The 25,827-nt window shown below is 51.2% G+C and overlaps 1 protein-coding gene across 2 annotated transcripts in view; it reads left to right on the top strand.

Moving 5' to 3' along the window:
* LOC142256021 (uncharacterized) overlaps positions 1 to 25,827 on the top strand; it is a 50,355-nt gene that overhangs the window by 12,354 nt on the left and 12,174 nt on the right. Inside the window, exon 4 of one of the 2 annotated variants that reach the window (XM_075327517.1) lies at positions 23,197 to 23,288. In XM_075327517.1, the coding sequence (XP_075183632.1) occupies positions 23,197 to 23,288 (92 nt within the window). The remainder of the gene's footprint in view (positions 1 to 23,196; positions 23,289 to 25,827) is intronic. The other variant, XM_075327518.1, reaches the window with a different exon arrangement.

The raw sequence follows: 25,827 nt of genomic DNA, 5'->3' as shown, positions 1-25,827 counted from the left end.
ACCGAGGGCTGGCTGCTGTGCTGAGATGGCGTTGAGTACGGTGTCCCTGCAGAGTTGCACTTTTGGTCATATACCAAATGAGTTGAAAAAGGACAGATGCTGGTGGAAAGGGGAACAGGTGTGTTGGAAAGGGGAAAAATGTTTTTGTCCGTGGGTTTGGTGGTTAAGCAAAAGTAACATTTGCTGAAGAAACACCATCTGTTACAGTGGGACTGGCAGATTTGGATAAGGTGGTATATACTATGTTACCGCTATATAACGAAAATTAATAAGAAAAGAAAGAGAAAGGTATATATCCCCATCAGCAGTCAGTGTCCACCGTGCTCCCAGATGGAAAAGGAGAGGTTGGCAACTGGAAGGTTCGGTGGAGGATACAGAGCTGTGTGGCTATGAAACTAATAGTAGCCTGAACCAAGTTAGACACCACTCGGATCTGGAGACTGGGAGCCCTGTTAGCGTCACAGGGTCCACACGCCCACCCAGCCCAGGAACTCCCTGTTAACATCACAGGGGCCATTCAGTACGCTGACCGTGTACATTGGGGCCACACCTGTGGACAGCAGGCGCATCAGCAGCAGCAGGCCTGTTAATGCCACTGGGCAGCACAAGCAGGACTTGTAGGACAGGAGCTGGTCTTAACCGATCTGCGTTACCAACTGTGGTGGCGGCCTGCATCGACGCCCTATCCCTGCCTACCTCTGGCCTAAAGCCGCAATGGGTTCAACACATGGAGGTGTGCTCTTTCGGAACATAATAGAAGACTGCGCACCTCCTTGTTGGCTCCAGCCCGTTTTATAACCTGGGTCCGCCCCAAACCAGGGTGGACCACAATGCACCTCCTGGAGACAAAAGCAGAGTGACACGTCATGAGTGGCATAACTAGCGTCCTATTTGGAAACGCAACTTCAATGATGACCTCATGGCTGCCATGACCCAAACACCTCACCAGTCATCGTCTGACCATCAATAATGCGGTGACAAGTCATAGGGGTGGGCCTCTGCAAGCCATTTGGGAGTAGCCTGGCCACATCGTCAGGACACCTGATGCCCTGTGGTCTATATGGGCCCCCCCACATCAGGGGCAGGGCCAAAGAGTTCATTACCGGACCTAGTCTCTGATGCAGTAAGTGCCTGAGCATGGTCAGTTGCATGAAATACAGTCTCTGAAAAAAGACTATCAGCTTTAGCATGGTGTCTAGGCACAACACAGGACTTAGACCAGGCACGGAATGCAAGTACCTGTGCAAAGAGGCTTTTCACATTAGTGTGGGAGCATGCGCTGTATCCCGAAATGAAGACTTAGCGTCAGGAATGGCACAGTCAGGCTGAGCATACTCACTAGGCGAAACACTGTAGTTAGGCTGCAGCTGGGGTAAATCGGCACACGCATGCGCACTAGCTGCCTCTCCACACTTACACGTGGAGGAGAAATTGCTCTTCGGGTGTGGACTTGGAGATGCTGTCTATGAACAGAAGGAAAAGCTAAAGGAAGCCTCACTTTCTATCCCTCCGAATTATCAAATGCAGCAATGAATTCCCTGAGTTTGCTATAACATTAGCGTAGCAAAATGTGCATGAGGGTGTCATGCAGAGGTGCTAGAAATAGCTTGGCACCAGTGGGACAATAATGGAATACAACATCCAGTTCTATGATGCCATTAAATGGCAGTATTTTTTGCTATCACTATAGCTTATTAAAAACAGGGCAGGAGGGTGTCATGCAGAGGTGCTGCACATAGATTTGCACCAGTGGGACACTAACGGAGTACAACAGCCACTTCTTGTATGCCACTAAGTTTACTCAATTTTTCGTATTATAATGTCTTAGTAAGTAACAATGAGTTTGAGTGTGCAATGCAGGCAGACGTGCTGCAAATATCTTTGCACTAGTGGGACTATACAGAAGTCCAATAGCCACGTTTAGGATGCCACTAAGTTCACTCAGTGTTTGCTAGTATAATGGCTTAGTAACAATGAGTTTGAGTGTGCAAAGGGCAGGAGGGTACAGTGGCAGGGTTGTGGGTCTCTGGGTAGAGGAATGGAAGCCTGCCTTTCTATCCCTCCTAATGGGGAAATGCAGCGAGGAAATCCCTGACCTTAGCTACACAGACGCTGTCGGATCTGTCACCTATGGCTCTGACCCTGGCGGTATTAGCCCTTAAAAGGACTGATAGAAACTTCTATCCCTATTCTGTATAGCGCTGTGTATAGAGCGTACACAGCAGTATCGGAGACAGTAGCTGCGCCAGTGATGTCTGACACCAAGACGCAGAAGGCAGATAATGGCGTGCTGGAGGAAAATGTCCGGTTTTATAACAGGGACATGTGACATGGACATCCTATCCCATATGCCGTTGCTTCTCTGGCTAAAAGTCCACTTAGCTGTGTGTGTGTCTGGGATTGGCTGACATGCTGGCCCGCCTCACTACACGCGCGCGCTTAGGGAAGGAAGACAAGGAAAAAAAAAAAAATGGCGATCGCCATTATCCATACAGCAGTGATCTGAAGGCGCTGTTCCCGCACACTATACACTGAAATGTCATAATAGTGTGAGTCACAGAGTGACTTACACTATTACAGCGGAATGCCAGCTAGGAATTAGCTGGTCTTTTTGCTGCTAGAACCGTTCTCGAACGTATCTAGAACTATCGAGCTTTAGCAAAAAGCTCGAGTTCTAGTTCTATCTAGAACAGCCCCCAAAATCACTCGAGCCGTGAACTGGAGAACCTCGAACCACGAACCGCGCTCAACTCTACTAAAGGGTACTTTACACACTGCGATATTGGTACCGATATCGCTAGCGAGTGTACCCGCCCCCGTCGGTTGTGTGACACGGGCAAATCGCTGCCCGTGGCGCACAACATCGCTTACACCCGTCACACTACTTACCTGCCTAGCGACGTTGCTGTGACCGGCGAACTGCCTCCTTTCTAAGGGGGCGGTTAGTTCGGCGTCATAGCGACGTCACTAAGTGGCCGCCCAATTGCAGAGGAGGGGCGGAGATGAGTGGGCCAAACATCCCGCCCACCTCCTTCCTTCCTCATTGCCGGCGGCCGCAGGTACAGTGAGTTTCCTCGTTCCTGCGGTGTCACACACAGTGATGTGTGCTGCCGCAGAAACGACAAATAACCTCACTACTCACCTGTCAATGATTTTTGGTGTTGGAGCGACCTCTCCAATACCAACAATTTTTACCTCTTTTGCGATCGTTTTAGGTCGCTCAGAGGTGTTACATGCTGCGATGTCGCTAAAGATGCCGGGTGTGCGTCACAAACACTGTGACCCCGACGATATATCGTTAGCGATGTCGCAGCGTGTAAAGCACCCTGTAGGTTGGGACAGGACCTAAAATCTTGCCCTCAATTGGTTAATTAGCTAGGCCGTCGGTGCCGGTCCTGGCTTCAGGGTCCAAGTACCTCCACTGTGCACACGTTTTCCGGATCGGTTCTCCGGTTTCGGTAGCAGCGGGCTACAACCCTGTCCCGGTCCACCTCGGATCTCCGGCTGCCGTCTTCCTGTCTCCTGCAGACTCTGGCTACCGTCTGCCACCTAGCCAAGGTGTCAGGGCTCCGACCTTGGCACCTGCCAGACTTCACTCCTCACTTGAACTCCACCTTAACTGATCTGCTCTGTTTTCCCGTCCCGGGCTCTCCAGACCCCTAGGTGGGCGTTCCCTATCCGCCTGGTCCCGCCCACTGGTGTGTCTGTCCTTCCCTGAGGGGGGTGACTAGGGTTTCAGGTTGGCTGATTTAACCCTTCGTGGGATTGGTGTTATGCGGGGACCTATATGTTCAACTACCTGGTTTTCCAGGGCGCTACAAATTTTCTTGCCAGTCTTGATGAAGGGGCATATTGGAGCAAGAGACTCTTGATTCATTAAGAGGCACCCGCCTTTTAATGATTCAGGAGCATCAAACCAGAAATCTTACTCCAGTTAATGAACGCCACAGCTCATCATGAGGCAGTCGATTTGTGGCAAGTATAGATAAGCGAATTCAAACAGTAAAGTTCGGGGTTCATACCTAAAACAAACTTTAAAAAATCAGTCTTAGGGTTTGGAGTTTGGGTGCTTTACGTGTGCAAATCTCTTCATCAAGCATTGCTGCGCTTGGGTGCACACGGTGCTCAGCCCTGTGCGAGCCGCTTGCAGTGTTTGAATGGCTCATACTGGGGGTAACAACAGCGTGATCAGAAGTAGTGTGCACCAAAAAGACAAAAAATAAAAAAAACGCGCAAGTGCTCTGTTTATGACTGGCTGTATGTGGGTGTAGACCCGCACTGCCCAATCAGTTACTGCTAATGAGGTTCGGGTCAAGTTCGGATCCAGAACAGAACTTTATCTAAATGAAACTTCCATGGGTCTGCTCATTTGTAGACATCCCCATTCTGTCCAAACTGTGCCAAGAAACTGGCATGAAAATGCCAAAAGTTGCTACATTTTTGTGCTAGAATTCTGTCTAAATTGTTTTGATAAATTAGGCCAAGTTATATGTTTATAATACATTTGAGTCTTTGTCAGATTTTCATCTTTACAAAAAAGAAAAACTAAAATGAATTTTTCAAATAGTCTTCAATAAAAATATGCAGCTGTTTTGTGCCTTTAGCTCCTTTGCAAACTTATATGACTCCATGGATGCAGACTACTAAGAATACGCCTAGGTAGTCTGAATCTGTAAATGCGTTTTACTCGTTTTCTGACTTTACTTGGGAACTACTGGCGGTATTCAGTTGAGCGCCTGTAGGGATAAAACTACACAAAGGATTTGTTTCTTGTCTGAAAACTTTGGATGTCTGTGCAGAAGCTGAGTACTAGAGTTGAGCGCGGTTCGAAGTTCGAGGTTCTCCAGTTCTAGGCTCGAGTGATTTTGGGGCATGTTCTAGATTGAACTAGAACTCGAGCTTTTTGCTAAAGCTCGATAGTTCTAGATACGTTCGAGAACAGTTCTAGCAGCAAAAAGACCAGCTAATTCCTAGCTGGCTTTCCGCTGTAATAGTGTAAGTCACTCTGTGACTCACACTATTATGAAATTTCAGCGTATAGTGTGCGGGAACAGCGCATTCAGATCACTGCTGTATGTATAATGGCGATCACCATTTTTTTTTTTTTTTCCTTGTCTTCCTTCCCTAAGCGCGCGTGTGTAGTGGGGCGGGCCAGCATGTCAGCCAATCACAGACACACACAAAGCAACGGCATGTGTGATAGGATGTCCATGTCACATGTCCCTGCATTATAAAAACGGACATTTTCCTCCAGCACGCCATTATCTGCCTTCTGCGTCCTTGGTGTCAGTCATCACTGGCGCAGCTCCTATCTCCGATACTGCTGTGTACGCTCTATACACAGCGCTGTACAGCATAGGGATAGCACTTTCTATCAGTCCTTTTAAGGGCTAATACCGGCAGGGTCAGAGCCATAGGTGACAGGTCCTGAAAACAGAGTTTAACAGCTACACAAGATGACAGCGTCTGTGTAGCTAAGGTCAGGGATTTCCTCGCTGCATTTCCCCATTAGGAGGGATAGAAAGGCAGGCTTCCATTCCTCTACCCAGAGACCCACAACCCTGCCACTGTACCCTCCTGTCCTTTGCACACTCAAACTCATTGTTACTAAGCCATTATACTAGCAAACACTGAGTGAACTTGGTGGCATCCTAAACGTGGCTGTTGGACTTCTGTATTGTCCCACTAGTGCACAGATATTTGCAGCACCTCTGCCTGCATTGCACACTCCAAATCATTGTTACTAAGACATTATAATACCAAAAATTGAGTAAACTTAGTGGCATCATAGAACTGGATGTTATATTTCATTAGTGCCCCACTGGTGCCAAGCTATTTCTAGCACCTCTGCATGACACCCTCATGCACATTTTGCTACGCTAATGTTATAGCAAACTCAGGGAATTCATTGCTGCATTTGATAATTCGGAGGGATAGAAAGTGAGGCTTCCTTTAGCTTTTCCTTCTGTTCATAGACAGCATCTCCAAGTCCACACCCGAAGAGCAATTTCTCCTCCACGTGTAAGTGTGGAGAGGCAGCTAGTGCGCATGCGTGTGCCGATTTATCCCAGCCGCAGCCTAACTACAGTGTTTCGCCTAGTGAGTATGCTCAACCTGACTGTGCCATTCCTGACGCTAAGTCTTCATTTCGGGCTACAGCGCATGCTCCCACACTTAGTGCGAAAAGCCTCTTTGCACAGGTACTTGCATTCCGTGCCGGGTCTAAGTCCGGTTTTGTGCCGAGACACCATGCTAAAGCTGATAGTCTTTTTTCAGAGACTGTATTTCTCTATTTCATGCTACTGAGCATGCTCAGGCACTTACTGCATCAGAGACTAGGTCCGGTAATGAACTCTTTGGCCCTGCCCCTGATGTGGGGGGGCCCATATAGACCACAGGGCATCAGGTGTCCTAACGATGTGGCCAGGCCACTCCCAAATGGCTTGCAGAGGCCCGCCCCTATGACTTGTCACCTCATTATTGATGGTCAGACGATGACTGGTGAGGTGTTTGTGTCGTGGCAGCCATGAGGTCATTATTGAAGTTGCGGTTCCAAATAGGACGCTAGTTATGCCACTCATGACGTGTCACTCTGCTTTTGTCTCCAGGAGGTGCATTGTGGTCCACCCTGGTTTGGGGCGGACCCAGGTTATAAAACGGGCTGGAGCCAACAAGGAGGTGCGCAGTCTTCTATTATGCTCCGAAAGAGCACACCTCCATGTGTTGAACCCATTGCGGCTTTAGGCCAGAGGTAGGCAGGGATAGGGCGTCGATGCAGGCCGCCACCACAGTTGGTAACGCAGAACGGTTAAGACCAGCTCCTGTCCTACAAGTTCTGCTTGTGCATCCCAGTGGCATTAACAGGCCTGCTGCTGCTGATGCGCCTGCTGTCCACAGGTGTGGCCCCTACGCACACGGTCAGCGTACTCAATGGCCCCTGTGATGTTAACAGGGAGTTCCTGGGCTGGGTGGGCGTGTGGACCCTGTGACGCTAACAGGGCTCCCAGTCTCAAGATCCGAGTGGCGTCTAACTTGGTTCAGGCTACTATTAGTTTCATAGCCACACAGATCTGTATCCTCCACCGAACCTTCCAGTTGCCAACCTCTCCTTTTCCATCTGGGAGCACGGTGGACACTGACTGCTGATGGGGATATATACCTTTCTCTTTCTTTTCTTATTAATTTTCGTTATATAGCGGTAACATAGTATATACCACCTTATCCAAATCTGCCAGTCCCACCGTAACAGATGGTGTTTCTTCATCAAATGTTACTTTTGCTTAACCACCAAACCCACGGACCAAAACTTTTTTTCCCTTTCCAACACACCTGTTCCCCTTTCCACCAGCATCTGTCCTTTTTCAACTCATTTGGTATATGACCAAAAGTGCAACTCTGCAGGGACACCGTACTCAACGCCGTCTCAGCACAGCAGCCAGCCCTTGGTCCCTCCGATGTGGACAAGTAAAAGACCATTTCCTCCTATCCATGAAAAAGCGTTGAGATTCACTCTGTGCAGCACTGGTGTTTAGTGGAAAAGCAGATCTAAGATTGCGTACCACCTTCTGCAGATACTCCTGTATACGTGCGTCCATTTCTATGGCTGGAATTATTTCGCCAAATTTTGTCTTGTACCAGGGATCTAACAGTGTGGCAACCCAGTAGTTAGCATTACTTCGAATTCGTACAATCCGAGGGTCATGTTGTAGGTAGTGCAGCAAGAAGACGCTCATGTGTCTTGTGCATCCAGGAGGACCAAGTCCTTGGTGTGTTGGTGGCAGAGAGGTGAGAATCGTGCCTCCTTCCTCTGCCCTCTCCCCACAACCTCGCACAAGCGAAATGTGAGCAAGCTCTCACTCATCTGCTGAGTCTTCCATGCCCATCGCCAGTTCGTCCTCCATTTCTTCATGGGCTCCTGCACCTTCCTCAACAATTTTTGCTGATACTATGCGCCCTTGTTAATCCCTCTCCCCTACCATGACTGCCGCCTGGGGGCCGCTCACCGTCTGGACCTTGTAGATCTTATTATCCCTTCCGCATATGACTCCTCCTGTACTTCCTCCCCTTCCTCTTGGACCAACACCTGACTCCGAATAATGCTTACAGTGTGCTCCATCTTGTAGATGACCAGAATTGTCACGCTGAGAATGGCATCGCCAGTGCTAAACATCTTCGTCGACATTTGTAAACTATGTAGAAGGGTGCAAATGTGACGCCCTGGGCAAGCCAGGGGTCACAGGTCATGACACCACCACACACCCCACATTCCCTGCAGGCACACCAAGGTCAGAACACAAATCCTTGTTGCCCTTTTCCAGGGGCTGATGTTCATACCAGGGGGTGGGCCAGGCGGTTGGCTCCGCCCACCGAGGAGTTCACAGTCCTGGAGGTGGGAAAACCAAGCAGTTGAAGTGAGAGTTGAGAGTAGAAGGAAATGGTAGAGGAGCTAGTGACAGGAGTGGAAGTGAAGAAAAGTGACAGCAACAGAGCCTGAAGTTGGTCCGGGTGTGTGCCCCGGACTGAGACAGCAAGGTTGGCAGACGGCGGTGACCGTCTGCAGGATAGGCTGATCGGAGGTTGCCGAAAAGACCGTGGACGGGTGGTTGCCCGGCGGTACCGGAGCGGTATACAAAGAGAGGCCAGCACCATTGGCAGGGACCTTTCGGATCCCGGCAAGGCTAGGAGTCGCCGTAATTTGCCAAATCCGTCAGTGAAGGGGACCTCCGGGTCTCCCATCAGCAAAGTCCCGATTGAAGGCAACAGTCCAACCGTGAAGGGGAGAAACCCCAACGCCAAGGCACAAGTTTCCCAGGGCCAGCGCCTGCGGGCAAGAGAGGCGCTCCTCCGGCTCATATCCAAGCTGGGGAGTGGGTTACCGGTGGGAATCCATCGCTACCAACAACCGTTTCTAGGTGCAGGGAAGAGACAGTCACCGCTAACTTGCAGGGAACATCTACACCGCAGCCATCCGAGGGACCCGTCCAACCAGCCGTTTGTTTACCGTGAACTGTGTCATCGTCCTTGGGCTGAGTGAGTACCTCCGTGCCGTGCGGCACAGCGCTGCCCCTGCGTCCCTGCACCTCCACAGGCCCCATAACCCGCCTGTCAACCATCCCAACCTCCCCATCAACAGGCCCCGGGACCACCAACCCCCTACCCACGGAGGGGAGGGCCAACATCTAGCTGCTCCATACCACCACTCCCGGGATCCCTGTACAGAGCAGCGGTGGTGTCCACAAAATCACCACAACCGTGGGTGGCGTCACGGACATTAATTCAAATCCCCCACCAACAAAACACCCTTTTCACTCACGGGCGAGGAGCGCCGCTCGAGTCCCCGGGATCCGGCCTATCGCTCGAGCCACCGAGCAGCAGTAGCCGCAGAGCAGCGGCGGCCGGACCCGAGCTGTGGGAGAGCGCAGCGTTGCCACCCTCCTCCCCGCCCGCGACAACTTGGCGTCACGAACAGGATCTTCCCGCTCTGCCGTCTGGTAGAGGTGCGCCTTGTTACCGCCGGAGGTGTCCGGCCAGAAAATTTCAGAAGCCGCCATCTTTGGCGCGAAAAGTTCCCGCTCGAGCGTCTTCTCAAGTAGTGGAGGTGCGAAGGCAAAAACCCCGCCCCGGTAGAGGAGGAGCCGGAAAAAGGCTAAGGGGGATAGAAACAAGATGTCTGCGCCCGACGGAGCTGCTGGAGGAGCGGCGGTCGCAGCCGCAGCGACACCCGTGGATGGGAATGGGCCTGCCCAGGTCCCGGCCGCGCTGGCGGGGGGTGCCGCGGCCCCAGCTCTCGCTCAGGTAATGCCGTTCTCCTTGCCCTATGTGCCCGGAGCTACCTGGCTACCGCAGTATGACGGGAAGCCTGATGCGTTAAAGGTTTTCCGGAAAATGCTTAACCCGCTCCTGGAATTATACCCCCTGACTGATAAGCAACGTGCAGCGGTAGTGCTGGGCCAGCTAACCGGCGCGGCTGAGCAGGAGGCGGAGACCTGGGCCGAGGGGGACCGGTTCTCTGTAGCCACCATCTTTGAGAAACTACAGACTGCCTTTGAGACCCGTACCGAAGCTGAGCTGAGGATGCAGTTTTACCAATGCCGGCAACGGTCCGTGGACAGCATTCGGGACTACGCTTTACGTCTGCAAACCGCCCTCCGCACACTGAACCGGGTGGACACCATCAATGAGGCGGACAGCAACAAAATGTTAGTAGAGCAATTTGTGCAGGGGATGAGATCCTCTGAGGACCGCAAACAACTCCGGCTGTGGGCCCTAGAACACCCTGACATGGACTTTGCAGTGTTAAAAGAACGGGCCATTAAAGCTCTGCAACCCCCAGCTTCGGAAGTCTTGGAACCAGCCCCGTGGCCAGTTGAGACGGCCCCCGTCGTGGTGGCCCCTGATCCACCAGCCTCTCCAGTACCTTCAGCCCCAAGCAGCACAGTGGAAGAATTGGCTGCCCAGGTCCGCCGCATGGATGGAGACCTCGCCAAGATTCTTGCCGCACTCCAACCTCTGACCAGATCCCAGCCTCCAGCCAAGATACAGCTCACCGACAGTCCTGAGGATGTTCCCTGGATGCAGCGGAGAGGTGCTAACAACCTGCGGAACAGGTCTCCAACCTGCTACAAGTGCAGCAAGCCTGGCCATTACTTCCGACAGTGCCCGTTAAACGAGCAACCCCTGGGGCCACGGGCCAATCCTTAGGAGTAGAACCCCGTGGCCCCCCAGACTGGCGGGACCGGTATATCGGGGCCCGGCCCATCATCCCTGTAGCTGTGGACGGCGTACTGGTGATGGCTCTCTTGGACACTGGATCGCAGGTAACCACCATACCATACACATTGTACCAACGGTATTGGGGGACAGACGAGTTGGCTCCCCCAGATACTAGTATAACGCTAATTGCTGCTAATGGACTCCCATTGACCCAAGTGGGGTATAAACAAGTGGCCATGACAGTGGGGCAAGCTGAACTGCAACACCAGGGTATGATTGTGATCATGAATGAACCCAGTGATCATAACCCGAAGATAGTGCTGGGAACCAATGTGATGGAACACTGTATGAGTCATGTATTGGCCCTACTGCAGCAGCTGGCCGCCACGGCGGCGGGGAGCCGACAGAGAGCTGTGCAGCGTGAGATCCGAGCCTTGATGTACCGCCAGCATGTAAAATCAACAGGAGGGGAAATTGGTGGAGTGAGAGTGATGAATGCCGCCCCGTTGACTGTGCCCCCCAGGAGTGAGATGATGATTTGGTGTAGGGCAGCAGTAGGGCCTCAGGGGCGTGACTACCCTGCCATGATAGAGCCCATGCCCTCTGAACACTGGCCCACGGTAATGGCCGCCCGAGGGGTGGTAGATGTAAAAAAGGGGAGAGTGCCCGTGAGGGTGCTGAACTGTGGGGAAGAAGAAGTCAGGCTTCCCCGGTATGCTACACTTGCCAAGTTGCTCACCCTAGATCCCCACACCATCCATGACGCAGCTCCTCCAGTCTCACTACCCACTGCCAACACTCACCCGCCCCAAGGAGTGTTAGAGGGGTGGTACCAACAGTTACACGTGGGCACTGACGAAACCCCTACACATCACAAAGAAGGGGTATACAGGGTGGTAAGGGAGTATGAGCAAGTTTTTAGCAAACATCCCCTAGACTTTGGTCAGATTAAAGGGGTCCAACATCATATCCCTACCGGTGAACACCCCCCTATCAAGGAGAGGTACAGGCCCATTCCCCCTGCACATTACCAGTGCGCCAAAAACATGTTGAGGAATATGAGGGAGGCAGGGGTTATCAGGGACAGCTGTAGTCCCTGGGCCGCCCCGTTGCTACTGGTTAAGAAGAAAGACGGCACCATGCGGATGTGCGTGGATTACCGGAAGATTAACCAGATAACACATAAGGATGCCTACCCTCTGCCCCGTATTGAGGAGTCCTTGTCCGCGCTGAGAACTGCCAACTACTTCTCCACCCTTGACCTCACCAGTGGGTACTGGCAGGTGGCCGTAGCGCCCGAAGACCGAGAGAAAACTGCCTTTACCACCCCTATGGGACTCTGTGAATTCAACAGTATGCTGTTTGGGCTGTGCAATGCCCCGGGTACCTTCCAACAGCTGATGGAGTGCTGTTTGGGGCACTTGAATTTTGAAACTGTCCTGTTGTATCTGGATGATGTAATTGTGTATTCACAGACGTATGAAGCCCATCTGGAACACCTAGCCGAGGTGTTCGCGTCCCTTGCCAAGTATGGGATGAAGTTGAAGCCCTCCAAGTGTCATCTGCTGAAACCCAGGGTGCAGTATCTGGGGCATGTGGTGGGAGCAGAAGGTGTCGCCCCCGACCCCGAGAAGGTCACTGCCATCCAAGACTGGCCGAGGCCAACCACCGTGAGGGAAGTAAGGCAGTTCCTGGGTCTGGTGGGGTACTACCGTCGCTTCATCAAGGGATACACGAAGATGGCTGCCCCCATGCAAGACCTCCTCGTGGGACAGACCAAGGGTTGTAGACCCATCGGAGCCCCACTGGTGTGGGAGGAGAGGCATGAGGAATCTTTCCGTCAGCTGAAAGCGGCCTTGACCGGGGAAGAGATCCTGGCTTATCCTGATTATAGCCACCCATTCATCCTCTACACCGATGCCAGCAATGTGGGCTTGGGGGCCGTCTTGTCCCAGGTCCAGGATGGGAAGGAAAAAGTGATTGCCTATGCTAGCCAAAAACTTCGACCGACTGAAAGGAACCCTGAAAATTACAGCTTTCAAGCTGGAGCTCCTGGCGCTGGTGTGGGCTATCACCAAGCGGTTCCGCCATTACTTGGCCGCAGCAAAATTCACCGCTTTCACAGATAACAATCCGTTAACCCATCTAGACACGGCCAAATTGGGTGCGTTGGAACAGCGGTGGGTGGCCAGGCTAGCCAACTACGACTTCACAATTAAATACAGGGCTTGTCGTGCCAACGTTAATGCTGATGCACTCTCTCGGATGCCCCACTTGTCAGAAGAAGGGTGCGAAGATGATGACCTCGAAGAGATTGAGTTGCCTGCATTTTGCCAGCCACCAACTGAGAAGGTACATGTCCACCAACAACGGGTGAACCTGGATCCACTGCCCAACCAGGAGTGGCAGGAAGCTCAAAACCAGGTGCCCGCTGTCCGCCTAGTCAAAACTCTGGTGGAGCAAGGCGCTGCTGGAACAGACCCTGCCGCCCCAGCTGAAGCCCAACGCCTGTGGAAAGAACGGACCCGGCTGTATCTACACCAAGGGAAGTTGTACTCATGAGAAAATCCGCCAGTTGGTGATTCCCCAAGCTAATGTGTCCACCATTCTACAAGCGTACCATGATGGTGCTGGACACTTTGGATGGAAGAAATTGGAAATGCTACTGAGGGAGCGGTTCTATTGGAGTGGGATGCGGGAGTCTGTGGAGGCCTGGTGCCGAGAGTGTGGCCCGTGTACACTGAGAAGGAAGGACGAGGCCAGCCAGAAGGCACCCCTGCACCCGATCGTTACACATCAACCGCTGGAGCTGGTCGCCCTGGACCATGTGAAGCTCACCCCCAGCCGAAGTGGGTACACTTACGCTCTCACCATAGTGGATCATTATTCAAGATTCATGGTGGTTGTCCCGGTCAAAGACCTAACCGGCCGTACCGCCGCTAGAGCGTTCCAAGCTTACTTTTGTCGACCACATGGATACCCTGAGAAGGTGCTCACTGACCAAGGCCCAGCCTTTGAAGCAGAGGTGTTCCATGAGTTCTGTCAGCTGTATGGCTGCAAGAAGATCCGGACCACGCCTTACCATGCCCAAACCAACGGTATGTGTGAGAAGATGAACCATTTGGTCCTTGGCCTCCTCAAGACGTTGCCGCTAGAGGAGCGGAACCTGCGGCCGGAGAAGCTGCCTGACTTGGTCGATATGTACAATAATATCCCATCCAGCTCAACGAAGTGCACCCCAGCATATCTGATGAGGGCTCGCCCCGGCCGACTGCCGGTGGATCTGGAAATGGGACTGGAAGCCCCAGAGACACTCCCCTCGACGGCTGAATGGGACACCCGGCGGAGGGTTCAGTACCGACAAATTCAAGAATATGTAGAGAAAAACTTAAGTCGGAGTCGAGAACAACAGGAGCGGCGCTTCAATCAGAAGGCGTCTGCTGGCCCTTTCCAGCCTGGAGATGTAGTGCTGAAACGGAAGAGGAAAACCCACAAGCTGGATGATCAGTGGGAACAAACCCCATACATCATACAGCCCACAGGATGGGAAGATGGGAAGGCTTACCAAATCAGTCGTGACCAAGGGGGCACTTTAGCTACGGTTTCCCGGGACCATCTGAAGAGGTGCCCACCAGCATTGAGGACAATAGCTGAAGTACCGGTTCCTCCACCAGCAGAGAAGGCAAAAGAGGTAATCCACACCGTGATGGGTGACTTCCCAGCGGACTGGCCTACACAGAACGGCGCGGTGATTCTTCCAGTGATATTGTTCCCACAACCCGTGGTTGAAGAAGTGATGGAGGTGGTCAACGGTGAGCCAGAGCCAGTGCCAGTGCCCAGGGATGAACCTGTGCCCAACTCCCCTATGCCCCCGCCTGCCCCACACATTAGCAGGGAAGAGGAACTGATTGTTACCTCTCCCCCGCTGCCTGCCACCACTGACACCGGACCCCGGAGGTCCACCCGTCCCAACCTAGGTAGACCCCCACTTAGGTACAGGGAAACTGTTCTTTAGAAGTGTGTGTGTTAGTTTAAAAATGTTAAAGTTTGAGAAAATGAAAATGATTACAGTGAAAGTCATCTGATTGTCTGCATCCGTGATTTGCAACCGGCCGTTGCCGGCACCGTTGTCCCCGTGGGGACCGCTTGAAAGGTTTTGCATAGGAACTCCTATGAACAGGCCTGAGAACTTGCAGGGCAACCACAAACGTTAGTGGCTTGTAAATATGTTTTGTTGCAACTGCCACCTTACCGCCTCCGGAGAGGCAGATTGGAGGGAGGGCCCGCAGTGGAGCAGGCTGGGGCCCAGCCACCACCGGAACTGGTGGCTACCCTCTGGAGGGGAAGAACAGACCCGCTCGGGTAATTTGGTTCAGGACTGGGGTCAAGGGGTGCTGCCTGTTTCTTAGGGGCAGCATCAGGGCCAGGTTACTTGGGTGGGAGAGAGCGGCAGCCGCGACCGTTAAAACCGTTAGTAACGTTTAAGAAAAGTGCCTCCCGCTGTGGGATGATGTTAATATAATTGTATATGTTACCGTTTTCTATCTTTTAAAAAAAAAAAAAAAAAAGGAAAATAAAACCGGTGTTAGACGGGCAGCCCGAGGACGGTCTGCGTTTTGCTAAGGGGGAATGTGACGTTGCCAAGGGGTCACAGGTCATGACACCACCACACACCCCACATTCCCTGCAGGCACACCAAGGTCAGAACACAAATCCTTGTTGCCCTCCTCGAGGGGCTGATGTTCACACCAGGGGGTGGGCCAGGCGGTTGGCTCCGCCCACCAAGGAGTTCACAGTCCTGGAGGTGGGAAAACCAAGCAGTTGAAGTGAGAGTTGAGAGTAGAAGGAAGTGGTAGAGGAGCTAGTGACAGGAGTGGAAGTGAAGAAAAGTGACAGCAACAGAGCCTGAAGTTGGTCCGGGTGTGTGCCCCGGACTGAGACAGCAAGGTTGGCAGACGGCGGTGACCGTCTGCAGGATAGGCTGATCGGAGGTTGCCGAAAGGACCGTGGACGGGTGGTTGCCTGGCGGTACCGGAGCGGTATACAAAGAGAGGCCAACACCATTGGCAGGGGACTTTCGGATCCCGGCAAGGCTAGGAGTCGCCGTAATTTGCCAAATCCGTCAGTGAAGGGGACCTCCGGGTCTCCCAGCAGCAAAATCCCGATTGAAGGCAACAGTCCAACCGTGAAGGGGAGACACCGCCACCGCCAAGGCACCAGTTTCCCAGGGCCAGCGCCCGCGGGCAAGAGAGGGGCTCCTCCGGCTCATATCCAAGCTGGGGAGCGGGTTACCAGTGGGAATCCATCGCTACTAGTGATGAGCGAGTACTAAAAAGCTCGGGTGCTCGAGGCTCGGGCCGAGCATCCCAAGATACTCGTGTACTCGGCCCGAGCAACGAGCCCAATGTTATCCTATGGGAGACCCGAGTATTTTTGTGAAATGACCCCCGGGCAGCATGTAGAAACCCTAAAAATGTCACAAAAGTCTCAGAAGAGTGCTCAAATGACATGGCAACAGCATGGGGAAGACCCCTTGAAGCATTTATCACTCAAAAGTCACAGCTGTGAACAATTTTGTCCGCGTTTTACGCCATTTTTACGGACTCACCAGAAAACCTTGCAAAATGACCCCAAAACGAATTTTCATGGCGGAAATGTTAAGGGCACATACACAATAGTGAGATAGAGCTGGTGTATGTTACTTTTTGAGATTAATACATGAAAGATTTTACATAAACATTGTGTGGCACTCCGATGTCCAAAACGCACGTTTTGTGCTTTTTACTAGCGATGTCGGTCATTTTTTTTTTCATTCTATCTCCCGTCGGTCGGTCTCGCTCTGTCGGTCTCTCTCTGTCTTGTCTGTCCCCCTCTCACAGTCTGTCGGTCATTCTCCCCCTCTCTCTTACTCACCGTTCCCCGATCACTGCTGCGGCACTGCACGGCATTCACACTGCTCCGGCGGCTTTTCCGCTTTTGAAAAAGCCGGCCGCTCATTAATCAATCTCGTATTCTCTGCTTTCCTGCTTTTCGGCGCCTATGATTGGTTGCAGTGAGACACGCCCCCACTCTGAGTGACAGGTGTCACACTGCACCCAATCACAGCAGCCGGTGGGCGTGTCTATACTGTGCAGTGAAATAAATAATTAAATAATTTAAAAAAACGGCGTGCGGTCCCCCCCAATTTTAATACCAGCCAGATAAAGCCATACGGCTGAAGGCTGGTATTCTCAGGATGGGGAGCTCCACGTTATGGGGAGCCCCCCACCCTAACAATAACAGTCAGCAGCCGCCCAGAATTGCCGCATACATTATATGCGACAGTTCTGGGACTGTACCCGGCTCTTCCCGATTTACCCTGGTGCGTTGGCAAATCAGGGTAATAAGGAGTTATTGGCAGCCCATAGCTGCCACTAAATCCTAGATTAATCATGTCAGGCGTCTATGAGACACCCTCCATGATTAATCTGTAAATTACAGTAAATAAACACACACACCCGAAAAAATCCTTTATTAGAAATAAAAAACAATAACAAAGTCCCTCATCACCAATTTATTACCCACAACAAAGCCCTCCATGTCCGGTGTAATCCACGGTCCTCCAGCGTCGCGTCCAGCTCTGCTGCATGAAGGTGACAGGAGCTGCAGAATACACCGCCGCTCCGGTCAGCTTCACACAGCAACTGAGGAGAGTATAGCGATCAGCTGCTGTCACTGAGGTTACCTGGATCCAGCGGTGGATGCAGCGGTGGCCGCGGGTAACCTCAGTGACAGCAGCTGATCGCGCTACTCACCGCCGCTCCGGTCAGCTCCATGCACCAACTGAGGAGAGTATAGCGATCAGCTGCTGTCACTGAGGTTAATCGCGGCCACCGCTGGATCCAGCGGTGGCCGCGAGTTACCTGACTGACAGCAGCTGATCGCGCTTCTCACCTCAGTTGCTGTGTGAAGCTGACCGGAGCGGCGGTGAGTAGCGCGATCAGCTGCTGTCACTGAGGTTACCCGCGGCCACCGCTGGATCCAGGTAACCTCAGTGACAGCTCAGCTGATCGCTATACTCACCTCATTAGCTGCGTGGAGGTGACCGGAGCGGCGGTGTCTTCTGCTGCTCCTGTCACCTGCATGCAGCAGAGCTGGACGCGACGCTGGAGGACCGTGGATTACACCGGACATGGAGGGCTTTGTTGTGGGTAATAAATTGGTGATGAGGGACTTTGTTATTGTTTTTTATTTCTAGTAAAGGATTTTTTCGGGTGTGTGTGTTTATTTACTGTAATTTACAGATTAATCATGGAGGGTGTCTCATAGACGCCTGACATGATTAATCTAGGACTTATTGGCAGCTATGGGCTGCCAATAACTCCTTATTACCCCGATTTGCCAACGCACCAGGGTAAATCGGGAAGAGCCGGGTACAGTCCCAGAACTGTCGCATATAATGTATGCGGCAATTCTGGGCGGCTGCTGACTGTTATTGTTAGGGTGGGGGGCTCCCCATAACGTGGAGCTCCCCATCCTGAGAATACCAGCCTGCAGCCGTATGGCTTTATCTGGCTGGTATTAAAATTGGGGGGACCGCACGCCGGTTTTTTTAATTATTTAGATATTTATTTTACTGCACAGTATAGACACGCCCACCGGCTGCTGTGATTGGGTGCAGTGAGACACCTGTCACTCAGCGTGGGGGCGTGTCTCACTGCAACCAATCATAGGCGCCTGTGGGCGTGGAAAGCAGGGAATATGAGATGGCTGTGTACAGAGCACAGCGCGCCCGCCGGTATAAAGGCTCGGTCACGCTGTGCAGGCCGGCCAATCACTGCAATTCCACAACTAACAGGGCTGTGGCATTGCAGTGGTCTGCCAGCCAATCCCTGCATGAGGGCTGGCTCTCAAAAGAGCGCCAACATGCAGAAATGAAGACCACGAGTAAAGCACGAGTATTGCAAAATTACTCGGTACCCGCCGAGTAGCCCGAGTACAGTGATACTCGTGCGAGTACCGAGTAGTAACAAGCATACTCGCTCATCACTAATCGCTACCAACAACCGTTTCTAGGTGCAGGGAAGAGACAGTCACCGCTAACTTGCAGGGAACATCTACACCGCAGCCGTCCGAGGGACCCGTCCAACCAGCTGTTTGTTTACCGTGAACTGTGTCATCGTCCTTGGGCTGAGTGAGTACCTCCGTGCCGTGCGGCACAGCGCTGCCCCTGTGTCCCTGCACCTCCACAGGCCCCATAACCCGCCTGTCAACCATCCCAACCTCCCCATCAACAGGCCCCGGGACCACCAACCCCCTACCCACGGAGGGGAGGGCCAACATCTAGCTGGTCCATACCACGACTCCCGGGATCCCTGTACAGAGCAGCGGTGGTGTCCACAAAATCACCACAACCGTGGGTGGCGTCACGGACATTAATTCAAATCCCCTACCAACAAAACACCCCTTTCACTCACGGGCGAGGAGTGCCGCTCGAGTCCCCGGGATCCGGCCTATCGCTCGAACCACCGAGCAGCAGTAGCCGCAGAGCAGCGGCGGCCGGACCCGAGCTGTGGGAGAGCGCAGCGTTGCCACCCTCCTCCCCGCCCGCGACACATAGGTCCTTCATCTGACACCACTCCAGCAGCGTGATCTGCACCACCTCTGGATCAAGTTAGCCCAGGGTATACGTCATACCGTATTTCAGCAGGGCTCTGCGGTGCTGCCACAGACGCTGCAACATGTGCAGATTCCAATTCCTGCGTGTCGGAACATCGCATTTCCGGCGTTTAACCGCCAGACCCTAAGACTTCCGGAGCGATGAAAGTTGTTGAGCTGCTGGGTGCGAAGGATGAAAGTGAGCACATAGCAGCGTGCCCGCTGCACAAGGCCATGTAGGCCGGGATGGTATTTTAAAAATTGCTGGAGAATCAGATTCAACACATGAGCCATACAAGGCACGTGTGTCACATTGCCCTGACGAAGGGCCGCAGACAGGTTTGCATCATTGACGCACACAGCTGTTAAGTCACCACCGTAGTCCGCTACGTCAATTTGTACTCCGGTCGCCAGGTGACAACGTGTTCCTTTCGTGCATAGTGCTGATGATGGGAAAGGAGTCGATGCCAGCGGCGCAGGTGGATGCAGGTTATGGTCACCCACTGGGTTGCGTTACCTTGACAGATACAGAACCACAGGCTGAATGTAGGTGGTGGGTATCTCACAGATGAAGTACCATCATTCAGCTACAACCAATGGGAATACACCGCACCCTTTTTTAGGCCCCTCCTGTCTGCAGACCACTGCCAGACAAAGCTATGAACCTCTTGTTACTGTTACCCCCAGTTCAGTTTTATGATTTTGTGTGCTTGTTACCTGACTACTTTTCCTGCTTGTTGTTTATGTACCTCGTTGGCTGATCCGCATTTCACCTCTGCTTGTTTTCTGATTAAGTCTTGGCCATCCTATTCTGTTCCTCTTCCTCAATTAATGTTTTTGACCCTGCATGACTACTATTCTCTGGAACTGCAGCCTTCCACAGGTATTGATCAACTTGGGCCCTGTGTAATTCCAAATCACTGTATAGGGGTTAAAGGGTTTCAGGGTTCTGGGGGTCCAGCTTGGTGAGTGGCTTGCCTCTAGCCTATCCTTTACAGCTCATCTGAGTGTGTCGATCCAGGCAGGCGTTACACCGTGCCCTCTGCAGAAGGCCATGTAGGCCGGGATAGTGTTTTAAAAATTGATGGACAACCTGGTTCAACACGTGAGACATACATGGCACGTGTGTCACATTGCCCTGAAGAAGGGTCGCAGACTGGTTTGCATCATTGTCGCACCCGACCTTCCCTGGCTGCTGGTTGAGTGGAGACAACCATTGATGAAACTCGGTCTCACTCTCCAGAGCTTACTGTCCACAACTCCTCAGCGGTATGACTCACATTTCCCAGACATTTCTAAGTAAAGAGTTGACCGCATCATGCTGTTGAGCTGTGCTGCCAGCATAGTAAGGAGGTGTGTGGGATTCCTTGGGCGCAGTTACAAGGAAGGGTGGCCTGACCACACAGGGTTTGGGCCGAGGTGGAGGACCCACACGAGGTTGAGGAGGCAGAAGCAGTGGAGGAACTTGTACATACAGAGTAAGGATTGACACACAAGTCGTGGGGACGGCAAGACTTGTACAGCAAACCCTTCTCCATCTCTCACCATAGTTACCCAGTGCCCAGTCAGCAACATGTAACTCCCCTGTCCATGCTTACTGGTCCAAGTATCTGTGGTGAAATGCACCCTGTCACACACAGAGTTTCTCAAGGAATCGGTGAGGTTGTGTGCGACCTGCTGTGGTAGCGCGGGCACGCCTTTCTTGGAGAAGGAGTGACGACTGGCCATCGGCTCTTGGGGCACTGCAATGGGCATAAGGTCTTGAAAATCCTCAGTCTCAAAAGGGTGTAAAGGCAGCCTTTCTGTTGCCAACAAGTTGCAAGTGGACAGACACGTGTGCTTATCTGCCAGCAGACCCCCAGCAGCACTGAAGACAGGTTCCGAGAGAACGCTGGCTGCAGGACACGACAAGATCCCCAAGGCGTACGTGGCAAGCTCAGGCAATTTATCCAGATTGGAAGCCTAAAATGAGCAGGGCTCAAGTTGCACAGTAATGGCATCGACGTTTCCTTGCATATACTCATATATCTGTGTCTCCTCCTCTTTTTCCTTGTCCTGCTCTTTTGTTTTCGCATGAGTATATGTCCTTGTCACTTTCCCATGTGTTTGTGTTGTGTTGTGAGTTGTTTGTCACCTTTTGGACACTTTTGAGGGTGTTTTCTAGGTGTTTTTATGTGTTTGTGATTGCCTGCCATTGTTTCCTATGCGGTTCGAGTTCGGTTCGTCGAACGTTCGACGAACTGAACTCGAACGAGACCTCCGTTCGACGAACGGAACTCGAGCCGAACCACGACCGGTTCGCTCATCTCTACTGAGTACACAAATTGATAGGATATTTTTGATAAGCATTGTATATGTAGCGTGCTATGCTCGTCTTACTGTCCCCAACTTCATGCCAAAATTCATCCATTAAATTAGCGAGAAGTAGAGGATGGATTGGAAAGAGCTTGGGTAAACTTGGAAAAAGAATGTATTTATACACAATATTATGACTACACTAGCTGTAGAACCCGGCGTTGCCCGGGATGTTAACTATCTCTCTGTCTCTGTGCCAGTCTCTGTCTGTCTGTCTGTCTCGGTCTGTCTGTCTCTGTGTGTCTGTCTCTCTATCTCTGTGTCTTTCTGTCTGTCTCTGTCTGTCTGTCTCTATGTGTCTGTCTCTCTCTATCTGTGTCTGTCTGTCTCTTTCTGTCTCTTTCTCTATGTCTGTCTCTTTCCGCATCTGTCTCTGTCTGTTTCCTTGTCTCTCTCTATTTCCTTGTCTGTCTCTTTCCCTGTTTCTTACCCTGTTTTTGTCTCTTTCCCTGTCTATCTCTTTCTCTGTCTGTATCTTTCCAGGTATGTCTCTTTCCCTGTCTGCCTGTCTTTGTCTGTCTCTATCTCTTTGTCTCTTTCCACACACACATAGTTGCTTTTGTTGAAAAAAGATCTAGGTGCATCCAGTTCAACCTTCCTCCACCAGTTCTACATTTGGTCACTAAGTCATTTATAACCAACAATGTTTTGTGTACTGAGGAAATTATCCAGCCCTTTTTTAAAAGCTGTTATAGTATCTGCCATTACTACCTCTTGTGGTCGGCATTCCACAGTCTGACTGCTCTAACTGTAAAGAACCCTTTCCTATTTAGCTGTCGGAATCGCTTTTTTTCCACTCGCAGTGAGTGCCCCCTGGTCCTTAGTATTCCCCGTCTATCTCTTTCCCCATCTGTCTCTTTCCCCATCATTCTCTTTCCCCATCATTCTCTTTCCCTGTCATTCTCTTTCCCCGTCTGTTTTTCTCTTTCCTTGTCTGTCTGTCTCTTTCCCCATCTGTCTCTTTTCCCGTCTGTCCCTGTCTGTCTCTTTCTGTCTCTCTCTATTCGCCTCCCCACCAGCATCATATTACCTCAGACATAAGCTTCTTATACTGTGACTGTCCTTTGTTCCTATAGGAACCAATCACAATTGCTATTGATAACCTGTAGTTCCGGGCTACATTGACTTTAATGGAGGCAGGTTTTTTGGAGTGTAACTGTAAAGCGTGGGGTTACATTTTCCGGTCAAAACATAATCTACGACGTTCCCTGGGTTACATGAGGCATCTGTTCAAATTTCGTGATTGTAAATGCGACGGTGCGGATTCCTTTAGCGGACATACATACATACACACTCAGACACACACACACACACACACACTCAGCTTTATATATTAGATTGCAAAAACACAATAGCCAACTGCCAACATGTTCAACTGCTATTAGCATGACAGTCAACCAGTTGCATTTGTATTTCACGTAAAATAGATGCCTGTATTCTTATGAGGAGTGTTGTCAGACATGAATAAAGTCTTTGTTTTCTTATTTACAGGGAAATCGCCATTACAGAAAGTACCAGAACTTCTTCTTCAACCCAGAAACATGAGAGTAAGCTAAATACACCACTTATCAAAGATAAACTAGGTAAAGATGGCATTGTATCCATCAAGATATGTTTGTGATTATGAGGCTAAAGTCGGCCATGCATATTAGGTAGCTATCAGCCAAACAATCGTTCTGCCGACGGCTATCTCACCAGACTCCCCAAAGCACAGTAATCTTTGATGTGGCCGAGCACTCGTCATGTTCACTATAAAAGAGCCGCTGCCAGATTATTTGGCAGAGATTATCTCCACACAATTTTTTAATCAGCCCAATCTTTGCATCCTTCAAAGTAATGTCTGAGGACAATCAGGAGACTCCGCATGCACAGTAAGTAAGTAAGTTGTCACGATTCGTATGTGCATAACATTTTGTGTTGTTCTGCTATGCTCTCCTGCAGAGCCGGTATATGTTGCCTATGGTGCAGAGCATTTTGCAGGATGAATGCTCTGCTGGATGTTTCACAGCACTGGGTTTCATGCTGGTCCTGGGAGATGCTCTCGCAGATGCTTCTTGTTCCCGGTGATTGCTCTGCTTCTTTAGGGAGTGTGTTAGCTCAGGACGCCGTCAGTCGTACTTCTTGGTTACAGTTGTGCTGTTGGCTCCCGTAGGGCTCAGTATTCAGATTTTAGTCTCTCAACTTCGGACTGCTGTTTTATTTGTCTCTGCCTATCCTCCCCTGTTTCTGTGTGACTTCCCGGCTTTTGACCTTGGACTTCCTCCTGACCGCGTCCTCACCTGCTTCTAGTATCTTGTATGTACTGTCCTGGAACCCTAACCTTCGGCTTGTATCTCGACCTCGTCTCTGTCTGCCCACATGTACTGTTGTGCCCTCCTGGTTTATGACCTTGGCCTGTCTAACTACCTCTCTATTTACTGCATACTAGTAGTGTCTAGCGCCATCTTGTGACAGTCATCACATAAGTAGGAAGTTTGGAAGACTTTTATCTAATGTTCAATGACGCTTTTAGAAGAAAATTATACATAATTATGGGAATTAAAATAAGGGAACCAATCACGTTGGTCATGTTGTACATATTGAGACTTGTATTTACTGTAATTTTGTGGGAAAAGATTCAGTATAACTTGAAATATTTTGAGCTAAAGGAATACTACCAAATGTTTACATACAAGACTAACTACTTTCCGGTTGTGTTTTGTGTTTTATCCCAGCTCAGTTGCCTATGTATATTTTGCACTCCTTGTTTTGGCAACTATTCTAAGATTCAGCTTTAGGCCGGTTTCACACGTCAGTGAAAAACACTGACGTTCTTCACTGACGTTCTTCACTGACGTGTAAAACACACACATGTCCCTTCGTGTTCCGTGATTCACGGCACACGTGGGTTGTCCATGTGCGATCCGTGATCCGTGATCTGTGATTGCATATGGACATTACTCACCTGCCTTCGCTCCTGCTGTCCATGGTGCTGAACTCCTCAGCTCAGCAGCGTCCGCCCACCGCTCTCAGTAGCTACTTCCTGGTTGGCAATTCCTGCTCTCATGAATATTCATGAGCCGGGCAGGAGCTGCCGAGAGCGGAGGCTGCAGAGCGAATCGCAGGCAAGGTAAGTTGAAAATATTTAATATGTCCGTGATTTTCTGGTACGTGTTTCACTGATTACACACGGATCACACCATAGTGTGGTCCGTGGGTCATCAGTGATGCCAGAAAAAAACTGACTTGTCTCCGTGCAGAATCACGGCCACGGATGTACGCTGCACGGAGACACGTTCAGTGAAAAATCACTGATGTGTGAGCAGACCCATTGATTATAATGGGTCTGCGTATGTCAGTGATTCTGGTATGTATATAAAAAAAGCACATACGTACCAGTATCACTGATGTGTGAAGGGGGCCTTACACAGATTCCCCTGCCTCCTGCTTGTCAGATCGGTTAGTGAGAAACCTATCAAAAGCAGGAGGCAGAGGATAAAAACTGATAAAGCATTACGTAGAGTATATTGAGACTTTGGGGTGCTTTACACGCTGCGACATCGCTAGCAATGTTGCGAGCTTTAGCACCTGCCCGCCGTCGTTGGTGCGATATGTGGTGATCACTGCCGTAGCGAACATTATCGCTACGGCAGTGTCACACGCACATACCTGTTCTGCGACGTCACTGTGCCCGCCGAACAATCCCACCTTCAAAGGGGTGGTGCGTTCGGCGTCACAGCGACGTCACAAAACGGCCGTCCAATAGCAGAGGAGGGGCGGAGATGAGTGGCCGGAACATGCCGCCCACCTCCTTCCTTCCTCATTTCCGGTGGACACAGGTAAGGAAATGATCGTCGCTCCTGCGGTGTCACACATAGCGATGTGTGATGCCGCAGGAACGAGGAACAACCTCGCTACTTACCAGACAACGATTTTTGGTAAATGAACGACCTGTCATATACCAACAATTTTTGTCTCTTTCACGATCGTTTAAGGTCGCTCCTTGGTGTCACACGCTGCAATGTCACTAACGGCGCCGGATGTGCATCACCAATACCGCGACCCCGACGACATATGTGTAAATGGCCCTTTAAGGAACTGCCGTTCTTGCCTTTGGAGTTTATGGGGTCCTTAGGTCACGTT

Source organism: Anomaloglossus baeobatrachus, chromosome 11, assembly GCF_048569485.1.
Source record: "Anomaloglossus baeobatrachus isolate aAnoBae1 chromosome 11, aAnoBae1.hap1, whole genome shotgun sequence".
NCBI classification, from domain to species: Eukaryota; Metazoa; Chordata; class Amphibia; order Anura; family Aromobatidae; genus Anomaloglossus; species Anomaloglossus baeobatrachus.
The sequence above is the reverse complement of the archived record's forward strand: the minus strand, read 5'-3'. Positions and strand labels throughout refer to the sequence as shown.